The sequence below is a fragment of the Trematosphaeria pertusa genome, assembly GCF_010094035.1.
Source record: "Trematosphaeria pertusa strain CBS 122368 unplaced genomic scaffold BU26scaffold_17, whole genome shotgun sequence".
In the NCBI taxonomy this organism is placed as follows: Eukaryota; Fungi; Ascomycota; class Dothideomycetes; order Pleosporales; family Trematosphaeriaceae; genus Trematosphaeria; species Trematosphaeria pertusa.
In genome coordinates, this window is record NW_022987228.1 from 918,662 (window position 1) to 932,398 (window position 13,737).

At 54.2% G+C, this 13,737-nt stretch overlaps 5 protein-coding genes across 5 annotated transcripts; 2 read left to right on the forward strand and 3 right to left on the reverse strand.

Annotated features, from left to right (window-relative positions):
• Positions 1 to 1,715: 1,715 nt before the first annotated feature.
• Positions 1,716 to 3,565, forward strand: BU26DRAFT_570236 (uncharacterized protein; the record flags this gene model as incomplete). The annotated part of the gene is made up of 3 exons (XM_033833982.1): positions 1,716 to 1,902; positions 1,954 to 2,383; positions 2,431 to 3,565. The coding sequence occupies 3 exons, from the start codon at positions 1,716 to 1,718 to the stop codon at positions 3,563 to 3,565; spliced, it is 1,752 nt and encodes a 583-aa protein (XP_033678550.1).
• Positions 3,566 to 4,718: 1,153 nt separating this feature from the next.
• Positions 4,719 to 5,249, reverse strand: BU26DRAFT_407531 (uncharacterized protein; the record flags this gene model as incomplete). Its single annotated transcript, XM_033822883.1, has 1 exon — positions 4,719 to 5,249. A coding segment is annotated over one exon (531 nt), but the record flags the coding sequence as incomplete, so codon positions are not given.
• Positions 5,250 to 6,115: 866 nt separating this feature from the next.
• Positions 6,116 to 6,816, reverse strand: BU26DRAFT_436879 (kinase-like protein; the record flags this gene model as incomplete). Its single annotated transcript, XM_033824196.1, has 2 exons — positions 6,116 to 6,542; positions 6,614 to 6,816. 2 exons carry the CDS (start codon positions 6,814 to 6,816, stop codon positions 6,116 to 6,118), a joined length of 630 nt encoding a protein of 209 aa, XP_033678552.1.
• Positions 6,817 to 7,516: 700 nt separating this feature from the next.
• BU26DRAFT_555002 (uncharacterized protein) lies at positions 7,517 to 8,896 on the reverse strand (the record flags this gene model as incomplete). The annotated part of the gene is made up of 2 exons (XM_033832298.1): positions 7,517 to 8,107; positions 8,339 to 8,896. 2 exons carry the CDS (start codon positions 8,894 to 8,896, stop codon positions 7,544 to 7,546), a joined length of 1,122 nt encoding a protein of 373 aa, XP_033678553.1. The 3' UTR covers positions 7,517 to 7,543.
• A 1,361-nt stretch (positions 8,897 to 10,257) lies between these two features.
• Positions 10,258 to 11,345, forward strand: BU26DRAFT_119310 (uncharacterized protein). Its single transcript, XM_033819498.1, has 2 exons — positions 10,258 to 10,624; positions 10,673 to 11,345. The coding sequence occupies exons 1-2, from the start codon at positions 10,319 to 10,321 to the stop codon at positions 11,030 to 11,032; spliced, it is 666 nt and encodes a 221-aa protein (XP_033678554.1). The 5' UTR covers positions 10,258 to 10,318; the 3' UTR covers positions 11,033 to 11,345.
• The last annotated feature ends 2,392 nt before the right edge of the window (positions 11,346 to 13,737 follow it).

Consider the following 13,737-nt stretch of genomic DNA (forward strand, 5'->3'; position numbering starts at 1 on the left):
GCACCCGCCCACGCCGATCAATCACTTCTCGACATCCTCGAAGAACTCCAGGACCCTACCAGCCCTTTACTCCAATGCCTCCTACTTATGCAGGGTTTTGCAGCGGTATAAAGAGCGCAATCACGGCCGCTGCTTCTGTAAGCTACAGCCAATTCACCATGGCTTCTTATCTCTTTCGCATCGCGGCCCTCGCCTTTCTCCTTCACCTCTCTCATGCATGCTCTACCTCGGCCCTCGCGAATCTCTCCTCCACTCATTCGCCACCAGTTGCCCCATCTGTTCCGCCCACGCAGAATATCCCCATCCACCTTTCAGATTATCCATCAAATACCACTTTGCCCAGCAATTTTCCCTACTCCAGTTCCTCTCTTACTATCAGCTCAGTCGCCGACCGAACCTTGACTTCGAACAGCAGTGCTAGCGCTGCAACCACTCTCACAACCCCCTCGAGTCCCTTGTTCATTTCCTCGACCTTGGTTATGAGCAGCGGCAACACCAGCTTCGACGCTACCTCTTCTTTATATTTTCCATCCGTCTTCCCTACCATCACCACGGCACAAAGTCTCTCGAGTAACCCCCCAGGAGGTTCTACACATCCGGATGCTAATTCCCCCACTACCACGGATCTCCCAAAGAGCAGTACCCTGGCCACAACTCATACATCCTCTACAAATCCTCCTATCCCCACGGTGACCTCTCCTAGTGGCAGACCTGGAGTCGATATCAACGCAACATCCGTGTCCTCAGTGATAACAACCTCTTTGCCCCAAACAAGATCAAGCTTGGAACAATCTCAGGCCGCGACCACTACATCAAATGGCGTTCCTGGTAGCACCGGAGGGCTATTAGTGCCCCCGGGCAGCACACTAAGCGCTACTATCACTTCTGTCTCCCCTGGATTCTCTGTCATCACTATTTTTGCCTCCTCCCTCACCGCCAATGATTGGATAACTACGACCAATTCGGAACAACACACAACCGTACTCCCGTTTATCTTAACTGGACCTTATCGTGGAGTCGCGCTCCTGAACCTCCCTCAGCTCCCAAATGTACAATATCGGCTTCCAGGGCTGCCACCATTTCACATGCCTTGCGTGAGGGTGTTTGGTGTGTCCGGAGGAGACTGCACATCGCCGCCTGATACGGATGGTCCTCCTCCACCTGGAATCCCTTCCAGTGGTCCACAGCCGTCTTTCCCGGCTTCGACACTGCCCCCTACACTCCCATCTAGTGGATCACGGCCGTCTCCGCCGTCTCCGAGTAACCCGCCTCCGGAGTCAGGGAGAACAACATACACGCCGTCAACTGCCACTTCTAGATGTGCTGCGACTACCATTGCCTCCAACTGCATAGCCAAATGTGCAACCTCCATGTCAGCCCAATCATGCAACTCATACACCACGTCGTGCCTTCCTCCAGTTACTGGATGCTCCGTGCAAGGGACAACAATAACAATCACGAGCGAGAGTACACGTGCGTGTTTCCCTCGTCGCACCAGTCTAGCAGCTCCGGCCTTTCCCGAATCAACGACCGGCGTGGAGAAACGCGCAATAGCTGGCCGTATTACCCTCGATCCTATTCAAAAAAGAGGCACAGCATCGAAAATAGCTACTCTTGGATCTTGTCGGTTGCATACACCAGCCGCATTACCGCTTACCCGACCCGCCTGGCCTCAACCTCACCCGGAACTGCTCATAGCTGAAAAGAGTGGCACAATGTCATCACGATTCACGGTCGTGCGACGTTACGATAAAGCTACCTCTATTCAAGCAGGACCCTGTCAAAGTGTTGTCTTCACCACCACCCGTCTAGACGCTAATGGATTTGTCAATGCCCCTCCTTGGGTCGACTATAATGGTGAACAGGGTTTCGAGAACTCCCGAATATCCTTGGACCATGCATGTAAGTACGCACACAGATAATTGTAGCGCCAGGCTCATTCATTGTATGCAGACGAAAAGAAGTGGCTGAAGGACTTCTTTGAGAAGCTCGTCAACACCCTTCCTACGTGTGCAGATGCGAACCGTATCCTTTTCAGCCATCCTTGCCAGATTTCCCTTATACAGAATGTTTGGAACGAGATTGCGAGTGATTCGAACCTGAAATTCGTTGCGATGTCTTCATACCTTAACAACGAGGCGAAAGGCAGTTTCTTCCCCAACAGCGGGGGGCGTTTCCACGAGGCGTATGTGAGCCCCGACTACCAGATCTCGAATAACTGGGACCGGTGGACATGGTCCAGCAACCAACTGAACAAATGGTCCGCAATAGATGAGTGGGATGACATGATTGCCCAATTTCAGCGCACTCTCTATGGTGTCTTGGAGCTACGGGGCATGACGGACCTGATCTCGGAAACCAACAGAGCCATTTACACAGCGCTGTAAGTTCAGACCCGTGCAGTGGAGGCAGGAACGCTAACGATCATAGTGTCGAATTTGACGCCAACAACCGATATGCGGGAGATCCGACTTACGTAAGAGCCGTCCCCGGCGGTCTAGCAGCGGCGTACAAGGAGTACATGGAGCGCAACGTCTTACCCAACATCCGCAGGCCTTCTGAGTACCTGTCGGATCTGTTCGAGATGATTCAGACGATGGGGACAGAATCTAGGTCTCTTCCAGGATTCTATTATCCCGAATGGCAGGAGAGATACGACCTGGTAAACGCCCATCAGGAACACTATTGGGATGCTGCGACCAGGACCTTTTCGTGGCGTTACGACTTTAACTTTGACTGGACACCCATGCGCCACGTCAAGAGAAGCGCCGGCTGTCCTCTCCACTGGTCATCGAGTCTGGTATCCTCAGTCCAATCAACGAGCCTAGAATCCTCAGTCCAATCATCGAGTCTGACATCAGTCCAATTATCGAGTCTGGCATCCTCAGTCCAATCATCGAGTCTGGTATCCTCAGTCCAATCAACAGCAGAAGTCCCAACCCTGACATCGGCTGTCGTTACTCCAAGCCCGCTGCCAACCCCAAGTGCATGCGAAGGAAACCAGGTCCAAGGATCCTGCACACAAGCCTCGCTTCCGTCTAGCCCGCCGAACTCCGGTCCTCAAGCGCCAGTGTGCATCAAGCCTCAAGGCCAGCCATATGTGCGCTTCAACGCCACTGCTGCATATTCCGGCGCTGCAAAAGTGTGCCATGATCTCATCGCTCGTCACGTCGTCCTGGATGCCCAGGCCCTTACTCCATACAACGCGGTCTCCAAGACCGGCGCAGAGAATGGAGGCAGCATAGTCTTCACCGTTGCCTTTTATCTGGCAAGCTGCAACCCTGGCACACTAAAGGGCAGTCAGCGGTTGGATTTTGCTGCGATGGGACAGGACAGCTGCGTCTTCAATCTCTACAAGACTATTTCCACCGTCTGCCAGCTTGACAACTCGTGGCCGGACTACAACGCGCAGTATTCTCTCTTGGGTGGCTCGTGGGCCGCTGAGTGTGGTCTCTGGTCTATGAGGGGGGTTGTGGGCGCAGAGGCTGACGTAGCGGATGGTGGTGATGCGGCGGGTGAGGTAGTTGATCTAGGGCTAACGCCCATAGAGGGAATGCTGCACTAGGCGCAGTTAGTAATTCGCTCAACCTTGTTATCGCCAATACAGTATTGTTGCCGAATATGGTTACTGCTACATGTAACTTGGGTCATATATATATAGCCATATTTCTCTTATTCTCAATCAATTAACTCATGTCTCAATACTTGCTACCTCTCCCCACCTTCATAACCTCCCCGCCTCCCGCACAAACCCCCCACAACTATCCGCCGCAAAACCATCCAACCCCCAAATCCACACTTCCAACCCAGCAAATTTCCCCACTCCCCCATACATTTAAATTTCCTCTTCAGCATCCCCAGCACACCGCCCAAGCCCCCTCATCCATAGATCCATGTTGTACTCCGATCGAGTGTAAGAAAATCTACTACACTCTGCATTGTTGTGGATTTTCGCACCAGGCAATGTAGTTCAGACGCCGCGCTGCTCCCTATCCCCTAACGCTCGCTACGAACGCTACGAGCACTACGACAGACTTCTCTCCTCTCTCTAAACCCAAATCCAAACTCGAACCCAAACGAAAAGAAAAGAAACCGCGGTCACACCCACTACCAAGGCTCTTCCTTCCATACCTCCCCCACCCTCTCCCGCACATCCCAGCCTCCCTCTCTCCCCTGTCCCCTCCCCCTCCCTCCTCGTATCCTCCTCCCTCCACGCCATCCACTCTCTTCTACGCCAGCTTCTCCACATCCCCGCCGCGAGATACTATTATCTATTATCTATCCTTGTATCCTACTCTCTCCGCCCTCGTATCGTCTCTCGAGATAAGATGAGATGAGATGAGATGTTGCTCCGGCGCTTGCGCTTCCACCTGTTCGAATTGCACGACGAATGAATGGAGGAAGCAGTTGGATTGGGTTAAGTTTAGGTTGAGTACCGCGCGGCTGATTGGTTAGTCGGAAGGAGCGGGTTTGCTCAGCATATTCTTTCCAGTTTACCGTGTCAGCTTCTCAAGACGACGCGGGCGGAGATAAGCGATAAGTGACGATGAAGGAGAAAAGGAGAAATGGAGGAAGAAGGGGAAGGAGTAGAAGAGTGTCGTGCAGTCATTTCATTACAATAGACTAGGACTAGGATATATACCCAGCCACAGAACCGAAATAGCATCGGTATCCATCCCTACGTTGAGCAACAACTATCCACCCAAGCCCTCCCCATCCCCCAGCACGCTCTCTCTAAACCACGGCAGAAAAACCTCCTCGCCCCACCCGCGACACAGACACCTCAGCACAGCCAGCAGCCGATAACAGCCCAGCAGCGTCTGCGTGTCACCGACCGCCCACGGCGCCTTCACAATGGCGACCTCGTCCTGGCAATCCAGCATCCAGTACATTTCCCACGTATGTCCAAACACAAGCAGGCCCGGCAGCGGCACGCAGCGCGTCTCCGGGGCGGTGAAGCGTGCGATGGAGTTCTGCCAGGCAGCCATCCACATGGCGAGCTTGTACTTTGCGTCGTCTTCGTCGTTGTGGCCGCGCTTAGTCTCGATCGAGATGAGGGCGGGGTGCTTGTCGTTGTACAGGGACTGGTTGATTGTGCGGAGGTTCTCGTCCTGGGCGCGGAGGAGGCCGTTGAGGCGGGATTGCGCGTCGGCGTCGGGCTTCCAGCATACAACAAAGTCGACGACCTTGGGGTCGCTGGCGTCGTCTAGGAAGGAGGGGGCGAACTCGCGGATGGGCTTCGCGGTGGTGACGGTCGTGGACTCGAAGGCGTGCTGGAACGGGGCGAGGGCGAGGGTGAAGAGCGGCTCGTGCACCTTGGTGTTCCACTGCGATTCGTGGGCGCCGTCGAGCGACAGCGTGCGCGCGACGTTGACTATGCTCTTCAGCGTGTTGTACTCCCATTGCTCGCTGTCGACGTCAAAGATGCTGATGTCGGTGTCTTCGACGTTCTCCACCGCCGACGGCGGCGCAGCCAGCATGTGCTCGAACACGCGCTCCGTCCGCCCTAGCTTGTCCTTGATCGCGCGAGGGACAATGCCCACGTCATGCGATATGGATTCCAACTCCTCCCAGTACGGCCCCAGTCCGTGGTCGCGAAGCACTGCCTTTGTGTTCTTGTCGGGGTATAGCCATCGCATGGGCTTGTCGAGGAGAACCGTGTCTCTGAGCTTCTTCGCCGGACTCGCTGATCGACTACGATTTCCTCCGCTTCGTTCGGAGGCTCGACCTGTCTGGGGTACGGGTTCGGAAACGTGCGATGCGCTGTCGGCGGCTACCGAGCTCGTCGCAGTGGTGAATTTCGGGGATGAGATGGTGTTCATGAAGTTGGCAGCCGAGGGGGTGGGCGAGAGCACCGGCACCTTGCCCTGCTTCCGGTCCCTTAGCGTTCTTTGCGACATGTTGTTCTCGATAGGAGCAAGTGCACGCCGCTTTCGTGGCCCCGGCGGGTCGCGACTATACGCGGGGCTGGACCGGTGCTGTGCGTTACGGGCCCGCTTGCGCTTGCGGGCGTGAGGGCTGGGGGAGAGGGGGTTGTTTTCGTTGTTTTCGCGCCACTCGGCGAGAGCAGCATCGACGTCGGCAATCCACGCGGCGACAACAACAGAATGGAGAGTCATTGGCACCACGAAGGTCGGGGATGAGATATGGCGGCGATATAATGGGCATTGTCGCACAAGAATAGGCAGCCGTGTTGTTTGTTTTGGTGTTGAGATGCAGCCGGAGGTCGGAGGTCGGAGGCCGAAGGGGCCGATAGCGCTTTGCCAGATACGGCTAGGACACCGTAACTGAGCTTCTCGCAGGTCGAGCCACCAAAGTCGCAAAGCCACAGATCTAACGACGTCGATGTGGTCGCGTGAACTAGGAAATTATCAGGGCGCAGATCGGAGTGTACCACCCCGTGATGGTGAATGTATGAGATGGATTCAACAACCTGCCTGCACCACATCTGCCAAATAGAGAGCGGAATGCTATCATAGTTCGCTTCAAGGTATCGTTGGAGGTTGCTATGGCTGGCTTTAGAAAGGAGCAACCCGCGTAGGCTCTCGGGCTCGTCTTGCCATCCATAGTATCTGAAGGGAGTGTCAGCGGGGAACCGGCGTGCTGCAGAAACGAGGAGTAATACTTCACAATCCTGGGATGGGCTCCTAGCGCCTCTAGTATTTGCTGTTCGACTAAGAAATTGTTTGCGATCTTCTCTGTCAGCCTCCTGTACGCCGGCGATTCCTTCCATACCTCGGCCGGTTGCTTTACTATCACACCGGGCCGTACTGGAAAGATGTATGAAGTCGAGCCTCGACACTCTGGCGCGGACATCGGTCAAAGTACATAGCTAGAGGGAATGCGAGGATATGGGCGAGTTGAGTTTGGGTCCGGCCGCCGCTCGGCGCTTTGGCGGGGCCGTGCTCTTGGCACCTCGGGAATACGCGACTTCCAGTTCACCCTTCCGTACCCTCTTGGCTGGTCCTTCCACTGGTGCAGACCTCAGCTAACCAGCCAACCTTAGCTTCTCGCTTACCTAAGCCCTCATCCGACCTCACCCACCACGCTACCAAGCCCGCGAACTCCGGCTCCGCCGCCAACCTCCGCCGATACTATATCCTTCGACAGAGAGGTTGTTCTTCGCGACGGTATCATGAAGTATAATTGCTCCAGGTGCGACTGGCTCCGGGAAGCATGCTAAAAAGCACGCGCGATGGTTCCCGCTGACCTCAACTAAATATCGTTCAAGGCCAACTTAGTTGCATGCATGTATACGACGCCTATGTTGAGTTATCAGCTGGTACGCACGAGCTCCCTCTTATTGCTAGCGGCACTGATATGCATCGTAGCGGCGATTGGTATATTCTAGCATAGCTCAGTCGCATTCTGTTGCCGACACCCGACTCCAGAAAAGCGAGAGGGGAAAGAAGGTAGACAGGACAGGTTTTCATGGTGCCTATAACTAGGTGCCCAGACGGCCTAGTGCCTCCTCAACAGATGCACACTAGACCGTTCGCGGAGCAAAGAGATTACCCCCATAACGTGACACCAATAGACTTCCTCATCCTCCTCCCCGACGCCAGCATGCTATTGCGAATGCGCCAAGGGGCTCGGCGCAACCGCAGTTGTATCTCCCTTGACGCTCCCAAGAAAATGACAACGGATCATACTTTTCGCTCCAGCGCTCGTCCTCCTTGAATGCATGTATGTTCCTGCAGCGCCAGCAGCAAGCCTTGGGGTTCAAGAACGCGTCAAGGGCAAATCCAGGCACGTCTGTATACCGCAGAAAGTCGAATTCCTCACTCATGCGTTGTGAGAGTACCATCTCTCGGTGGTCACGGAGCAACCTGGCCCGCTGCTCCTTATCCGGGCAGTACTTGTATTGGGGCGTCTCTTGAAAACGCAGTTCTTCTTCTCGTAGGACCTTGTTAGCCTTGTCCATTACTGCTTCGAGCGACTTTGTGTTCTGGTCCCGGAGTTCGCGCTGTTTTCGAGCGACGTAGTTATTGTTGCACCGCGGCCTGGTACAGGTAACAGCGCACTTCTCTGGGCCGTAAAAGAACACAAAATATGTTGCTGACAGACCGCAGCCTCCTTCGTAATTATGCTCAAAGTGCACCCCTAGCTGTTTAAGGTATTCCACTGTTAATCTGGATTAGCTTTCGTATATTAACCATATGAAAGAAGTCTTGCCGCTGAAGTGGTTCGCAAACCGATCCGGTGATGGGAATATGGCCGCGACGATTATATTGAGCAGTATTCCTTGTGGCTCCCTGTATGGAACGGGCGAATTTGGGGCTAGACGCCATCTGTGATTGTTGATTTGACCGACAAGCACTTGAAGCACTTGAATCACCTTTGCTAACGTGCCAGGGGAGAGATTGCCATCTTCGTCGCCAGAACCATTATCATCGTCGTCTTTGCAGAATATAATATTATCGTAATCTCCGAGACTGATGTCGTTGTTGCTAAATTCAAGGCTAGAGAGAGGAGAATCGGCATCTGTGTCGTTGTCGCTGCTTTCGGAATCGGTCGGGCTTTGAAAGCTGCCACCGCCGCTTTCAGAATCGGTCGGGCTTTGAAGGCTGTCATCGCTATCGCCACCGGAATCAATATCGATTTCAAGTCTGCCATTTCTGTCGCTTGCAGAATCGCTGCTCCCTTGGAGGCAGTCGTTTAACTGGTGCAGCAGCGAGCTTGTATATGCAACCGACTCCCCAAATTGGCTCGTTAGATCTGATATTCGAGAGTCTGGCTCCGGAATCGTTCGCATCAACTGCTCGAAGGTGCTAACAGTTGCACACAGCTGCTTTGTTGTTTGATAGAGATCATCGGCACGGATTTGGTCTCGCTCGGCAGATGTCATGTCAGACACGGGCTGCTCCACGCGCTCGCTATAGTTGTACGTCACCATAGTTGGTTGATTCGATGTGCCTGCAAATAAGTTTACCTGATATCTGCAGCAGCTCAAATAGGGAAACGAGGTGAGAGAAAGTATAAGTCTAAGCCTCTTTCGTACTAGCGTGGACTAGCGCGTTGCCTCATTGGCAGTCACCGGCCTGGGAGCCAATCATCTGTTGAGACAGCCCGCTGCACGTGCTATATGGCCTCAGCGGGAATTGACAGTAGGACCGTCCTCGCCCTGGTCGCTGTCCTCAAGCTCGCACGCGCCATCCGCTTGCGCTTCTCCGAACTTCTGCCTGGATCTACCTTTTGCACGTCAGCTGCGCTCGCTTGATCGTATTCGACGGCCTTCCGACATTCCGCCTAGAGACAAAATGTGGCAGTTGCCAAACAAGTTGCTCTCAAATTGATCTAGCGGGTTTCCTTTGTGGTACGGATATGCCGATGTTTGCGGTGGGAGCTGAGTCGAAAATGCCAGACGCTTCCAATCTGGATCCATTATCGTGGGGCGGTCTCTTAGGCGACCTCTGGAGTGCACGACAATGCGAGGAGGGCTCCGCTGTTGTAAATGCGAACTCTCTGCGAGCAGGCGAGCATGCTGTACCCCCCAAACGGGAATGTAGTCTGGCTTGAGCAAAGGCCTGTCAATGTCGAAGCCGAAAAGAGGACAAGCGGCAGAGCCACATGAGCCTAGCCGGTTGACTGATCCAGGGCCTTGCATCATCGGGACTCCCCACGACACGCCTCGATTGTCCCCTCCAACTAGTCGCCGAGCTTGGAAGGGGGCGGGAATAGCTGAAGCTCTTCTTCTTCCTCTTGGTTAACAAGGGCGTTGCCCCTGTATTTACATAACCCTGCAAGGTACGTCAGATAACATCGTAAGACGTGCTTTGCCAGTGCCGTAAGGTGGAACGAATACATGGCCACTGGGACGCAAAATGGATTCCCGCGCACTCAGCGAATCGCTTCTCAACCTCAGACGCTTCATCTAATGCTTAAAAAGGTAGGGAATGCCATTGAGGATCGTGTAGGGATGACAATGCGCCGCTCTTCAGATAAGGGTGAGAAGTCCGTACCTTCAAGTCGCTGAGGTCGAGGTCGAGGTCGAGGTCGAGGCCAAGGTCGATGTCGAGGTTGAGGTCTCGATTTACTTCCAAGTAAGGTTCCCTTTCAGGTACGCGCTGCCTAAGAACTTTAGCTTAATACTAGCAAGGAAGTAGGAGCGAAATAGGCCTATCTCTCGAGGTAGAATCGCGTGGGAGGAGTGAAGACTCGAAGTGACAAAGTTAGTGGCTAATGCGCCGGAGATGAGGCCCCGATCCGTTGTGATCCGTGCACATGGAACCACAATGCAGTTCTTAAAAAGGATATCAACCACAATCCCCTGGTCTACAACTTATCTATACTTCCAACCAGCCTTGCATTCGCTAGCATGACGGGGACACCCGATCAAGTAGAAGAAGCACGCCTTCGACTCCGAGCCATGGACAAAGAATTATTCTCCGAGCCGAACTTACGAGCGCTACTCAAAGGCCTTCCCCAGATAAAACGCAAAGACATCGAGAAATCCGTCAATGAAATCTCCAGTCTTCTAGGCATGCACCGCGTACACTGCCGCATGCGCATCGGCCACAACGAGCATCAAGATTACATGCTTAAACCGTGCACCTTTCAAGAGAGGGAGCACGAGGACGACGACGATTCACCTCAGCGTGAGGAGATCCTCTGCTTCACCAACGTCCGTAACGCCGTCTGCTTTTGCAATAATAAAGCTAACCAAGCACAGATGCTAGAGGAGATGGCAGACGACTCTTCAAGTACTACGCACGCTTTCCTCATGCTCGGGAACGTGTTTGCACGCCCCCGTGGCACGGACGGCGACTGGGTTGATATTAAGACTAGGCTGTGCCTCCAGCTACTCGATGATGCAGGGGGAGAGTTTTGGATACTCGAGAAGGGCACGCAGGAAGACACCTTTACGGCGACTTGGGTGGCAGAGGACTTTGATGGTCTGCGAGAGGAGGTTGGCATCAATTGCGAAGACGCCACTAAGCTAAGGCTAAAGGGTGGTATTGTGAGCCGTGTTGCTGGAACTGGGCGCCTCCCACGCAGCCTCAGCAGGATATATAAACAGCGCCTAGTGTAGGGGACTAAGGAAGGGGGAGAATTGACACGGCCTCCTTCTCCCATGCTTTAGAACTAGCAACTTTTCCAGGCCCCTCAATTGGAATTCGGTGCGCTAGTCTATATCGTGTCTATCGTGTCTAAAATCTCCTCATCAGCCCTTTAACCCGTAGTCCAACTTCGTCACTGTATAACGCCCGGCACACAGAATTGGCGCCTGTGATAGAGGTTAGAAATACTCATCGCCTCAGGAAGGACGCCTGGCATGCGCAGGATTTCGCCTATCTGCAGGCGCATTTTATTTATCCCTAGCCTGGCAAAACGCTTTCGACCTTGCTCCTGAGAATAACGCCCCAGCGTTCTTATTACAGTGACTCCTTTTCCTACATATCTCTACAGGTTCTTCCCATCTTCGCCATTGTGGAAATCCGCACAACGCACGAATTGTGCAGAAACAGAAGAGAAGAGCTAACGCATCGCATCGCAGGCCCTGCGTGCCAGCGTGATCCCTCCAAGAATAGCCCTGGAGAATTCTGCATGTTGCAGGATGGGAGACGAATACGAATAGACCGCGTGAAGCAGGGTTGATCGAATATGGGAGGCGTGACGACCCACGGAAGACAAACGTCAGAAACCTCTCAGGGGTAATGAACCGCTTCGCAGCCGTTGAGTGGGAGTTTAGAATTGGAGTGGAAGTGCGAAGTCCCCGCTGCGAGAGCCCGCCGATCAATCCACTCGACCCTTCGACGCGCTCTTATATCCATCTTCTGGCTCCTTCACACTCCCGTTATCGCAGCAGATCCCTCAGACCAGTCCCCCAGACCCTGCATATTGTATCGCATAGACGCCCCCGACCCAATGCCATCATCACAACGTTGAACAAAGCAGGTGTGCCAGTGCGGATGTATAACGTAACGGCGGTTCTGAAATCGAGGCTTGTCGAAATTGAGGAGCCACGAAGCAAAAGCGGCAGGATACTGGGTGGTATTAGCATGTTGTTGCGGCACGGCGGCTCCGCTGGACCTTCTCCTAGGTATCCGCTCCAATATCCTCTTGTCCAGTAGTGTCTGCATCCGGCCAGCTTTCCTTCTATCGCTCACCCCGCAAGGCGCGTTCTCTGCTTGTTCTTGTCGAAAGCCGGGTGGGGGTTGTAGACAGCCCTCTCGAAGCAATTGGCTGCTATCTCTCAGTCATTGTCATCCAGCAGCCAGATCTCGTGTTCTTGTCGGGTGGAGGTTGTAGACGGCCCTCTCGAAGCAATGGTTGCCACCTCTCGGCCGTTATCGTACAGCTGCCACCTCTCGGCCGTTGTCGTCCAGCAGCCAGATCTCTTGTTCTTGTCGAAAGACGGGTGGAGGTCGTCAACGGCCTTCTTGAGCAATTGGCTGCCGCCTCTCAGTCGTGGTAGAAAGGTGGGTGGAGGTGGTAGACGGCCTTATCGAATCAATTGGCTGCCACCTCGTTGTCGTCCAGCAGCCAGATCCCTATGCTCCATGACCGCATCGGGTATGCGCCCCGAAGGCAGTGCTCCATCTGGTCTGGCGCTCGTTTCGGGTTTCCTCTGCGGCTTTTGCGCGATCGGTACGTGGCCGCATCTCCGTTGCCGGTATTTGTTGTCGGGGATGCTTGAACTCCCAAATCGCGGAGGGCCTGTCGGGGGTTAGAGGAGCCTCACGGCTACCGCGAGAAGCTCGACGTACCGACTCAAATGGAAGGCGGAAGCCTAGGTCATCCCCAAATCGCCATTGTGTTGTCGCGGAGGGAGCTGGTGAGACCGCCGGAAATGGAGGATGGTGCACAGCCACCGAAGCGCACACTGCCGTCTGAAGAGCGTCGCAGAGTAGCTCCGTAATGCGCCCGATGTGCTGGTTCTAGAGAAGGTCACGAGTGAGGGACGGCAGTTTAGCGGAGGTTTACTGCCGAAAGCGCCGACGCACAGACCTCAACACCACCAGCACCACCACTCGGGAAAACAGCGACGCATCAATACGAAGGCGTTTTTGATTCATGAGCTTGCTCCACGGTCTTACAGGCCCTTTTATGCGCGGTACGAGCTACCCAAGAGAAACGGCGTCGCGGTGCGGAAGCATCTTGACCCCTGGCATTATCCAAGCGTCCATCCCTGGTTGGGCGCGCCTTCGCCTCGACCCCCCTACCTCGTCTTTCGACTGTATACTGTGTCCTCCAAGCCATGTCGCCCAATGAGGCTTCGCTGTCGCCGTCTTCGAGAAAATCAGCGACGTGGCGGAAGCTATCACCGCCACCGTTACCAACCCGAAGAAAGGCAACACATCAGCTGATAAGGGAAAGATCCCAGCACACGAGATCCCATTCCGCGGAAGGGGGTAGAAAGATAAGGTAGAGGCCTCGAATTCGAGAACAGTCTTTCTGGAACGAGTATGGGGGAACCGAAAGATTCTTCAGCAGCTTCTTGCAACAACCAGATTTCCCCGCTACCGCCAACGCTCGCTAAAGACATATATCCGGACCAAGGCTTCAGCCACCAAGCCTATTAGTTTTGTTTCCATCACATCAGCCGGTGTTGAACGACGCGCTTCATAGATAATCCACCACCTCCTCTGGTTTGCAGGCTAGTCTCTTATCGCTATTGCGAGATACCCCGCTAGTTTCCGCTAATGTATCGTGCCGTAGCACAGCCACTTCCTGTAATTCCTGGAAGCATAAAGGGTCAGGAGTCCGCAAACTGGCCGGCGGGGCGCATCAACC

What these genes read in the sequence shown, in the direction of transcription:
- BU26DRAFT_119310 (XM_033819498.1), top strand. Translation starts at nt 10,319, where the DNA reads ATGACGGGGACACCCGATCAAGTAGAAGAAGCACGCCTTCGACTCCGA. An exon ending in AGATCCTCTGCTTCACCAAC is followed by an intron (nt 10,625 to 10,672) that starts GTCCGTAACGCC and finishes AACCAAGCACAG; the next exon opens with ATGCTAGAGGAGATGGCAGA.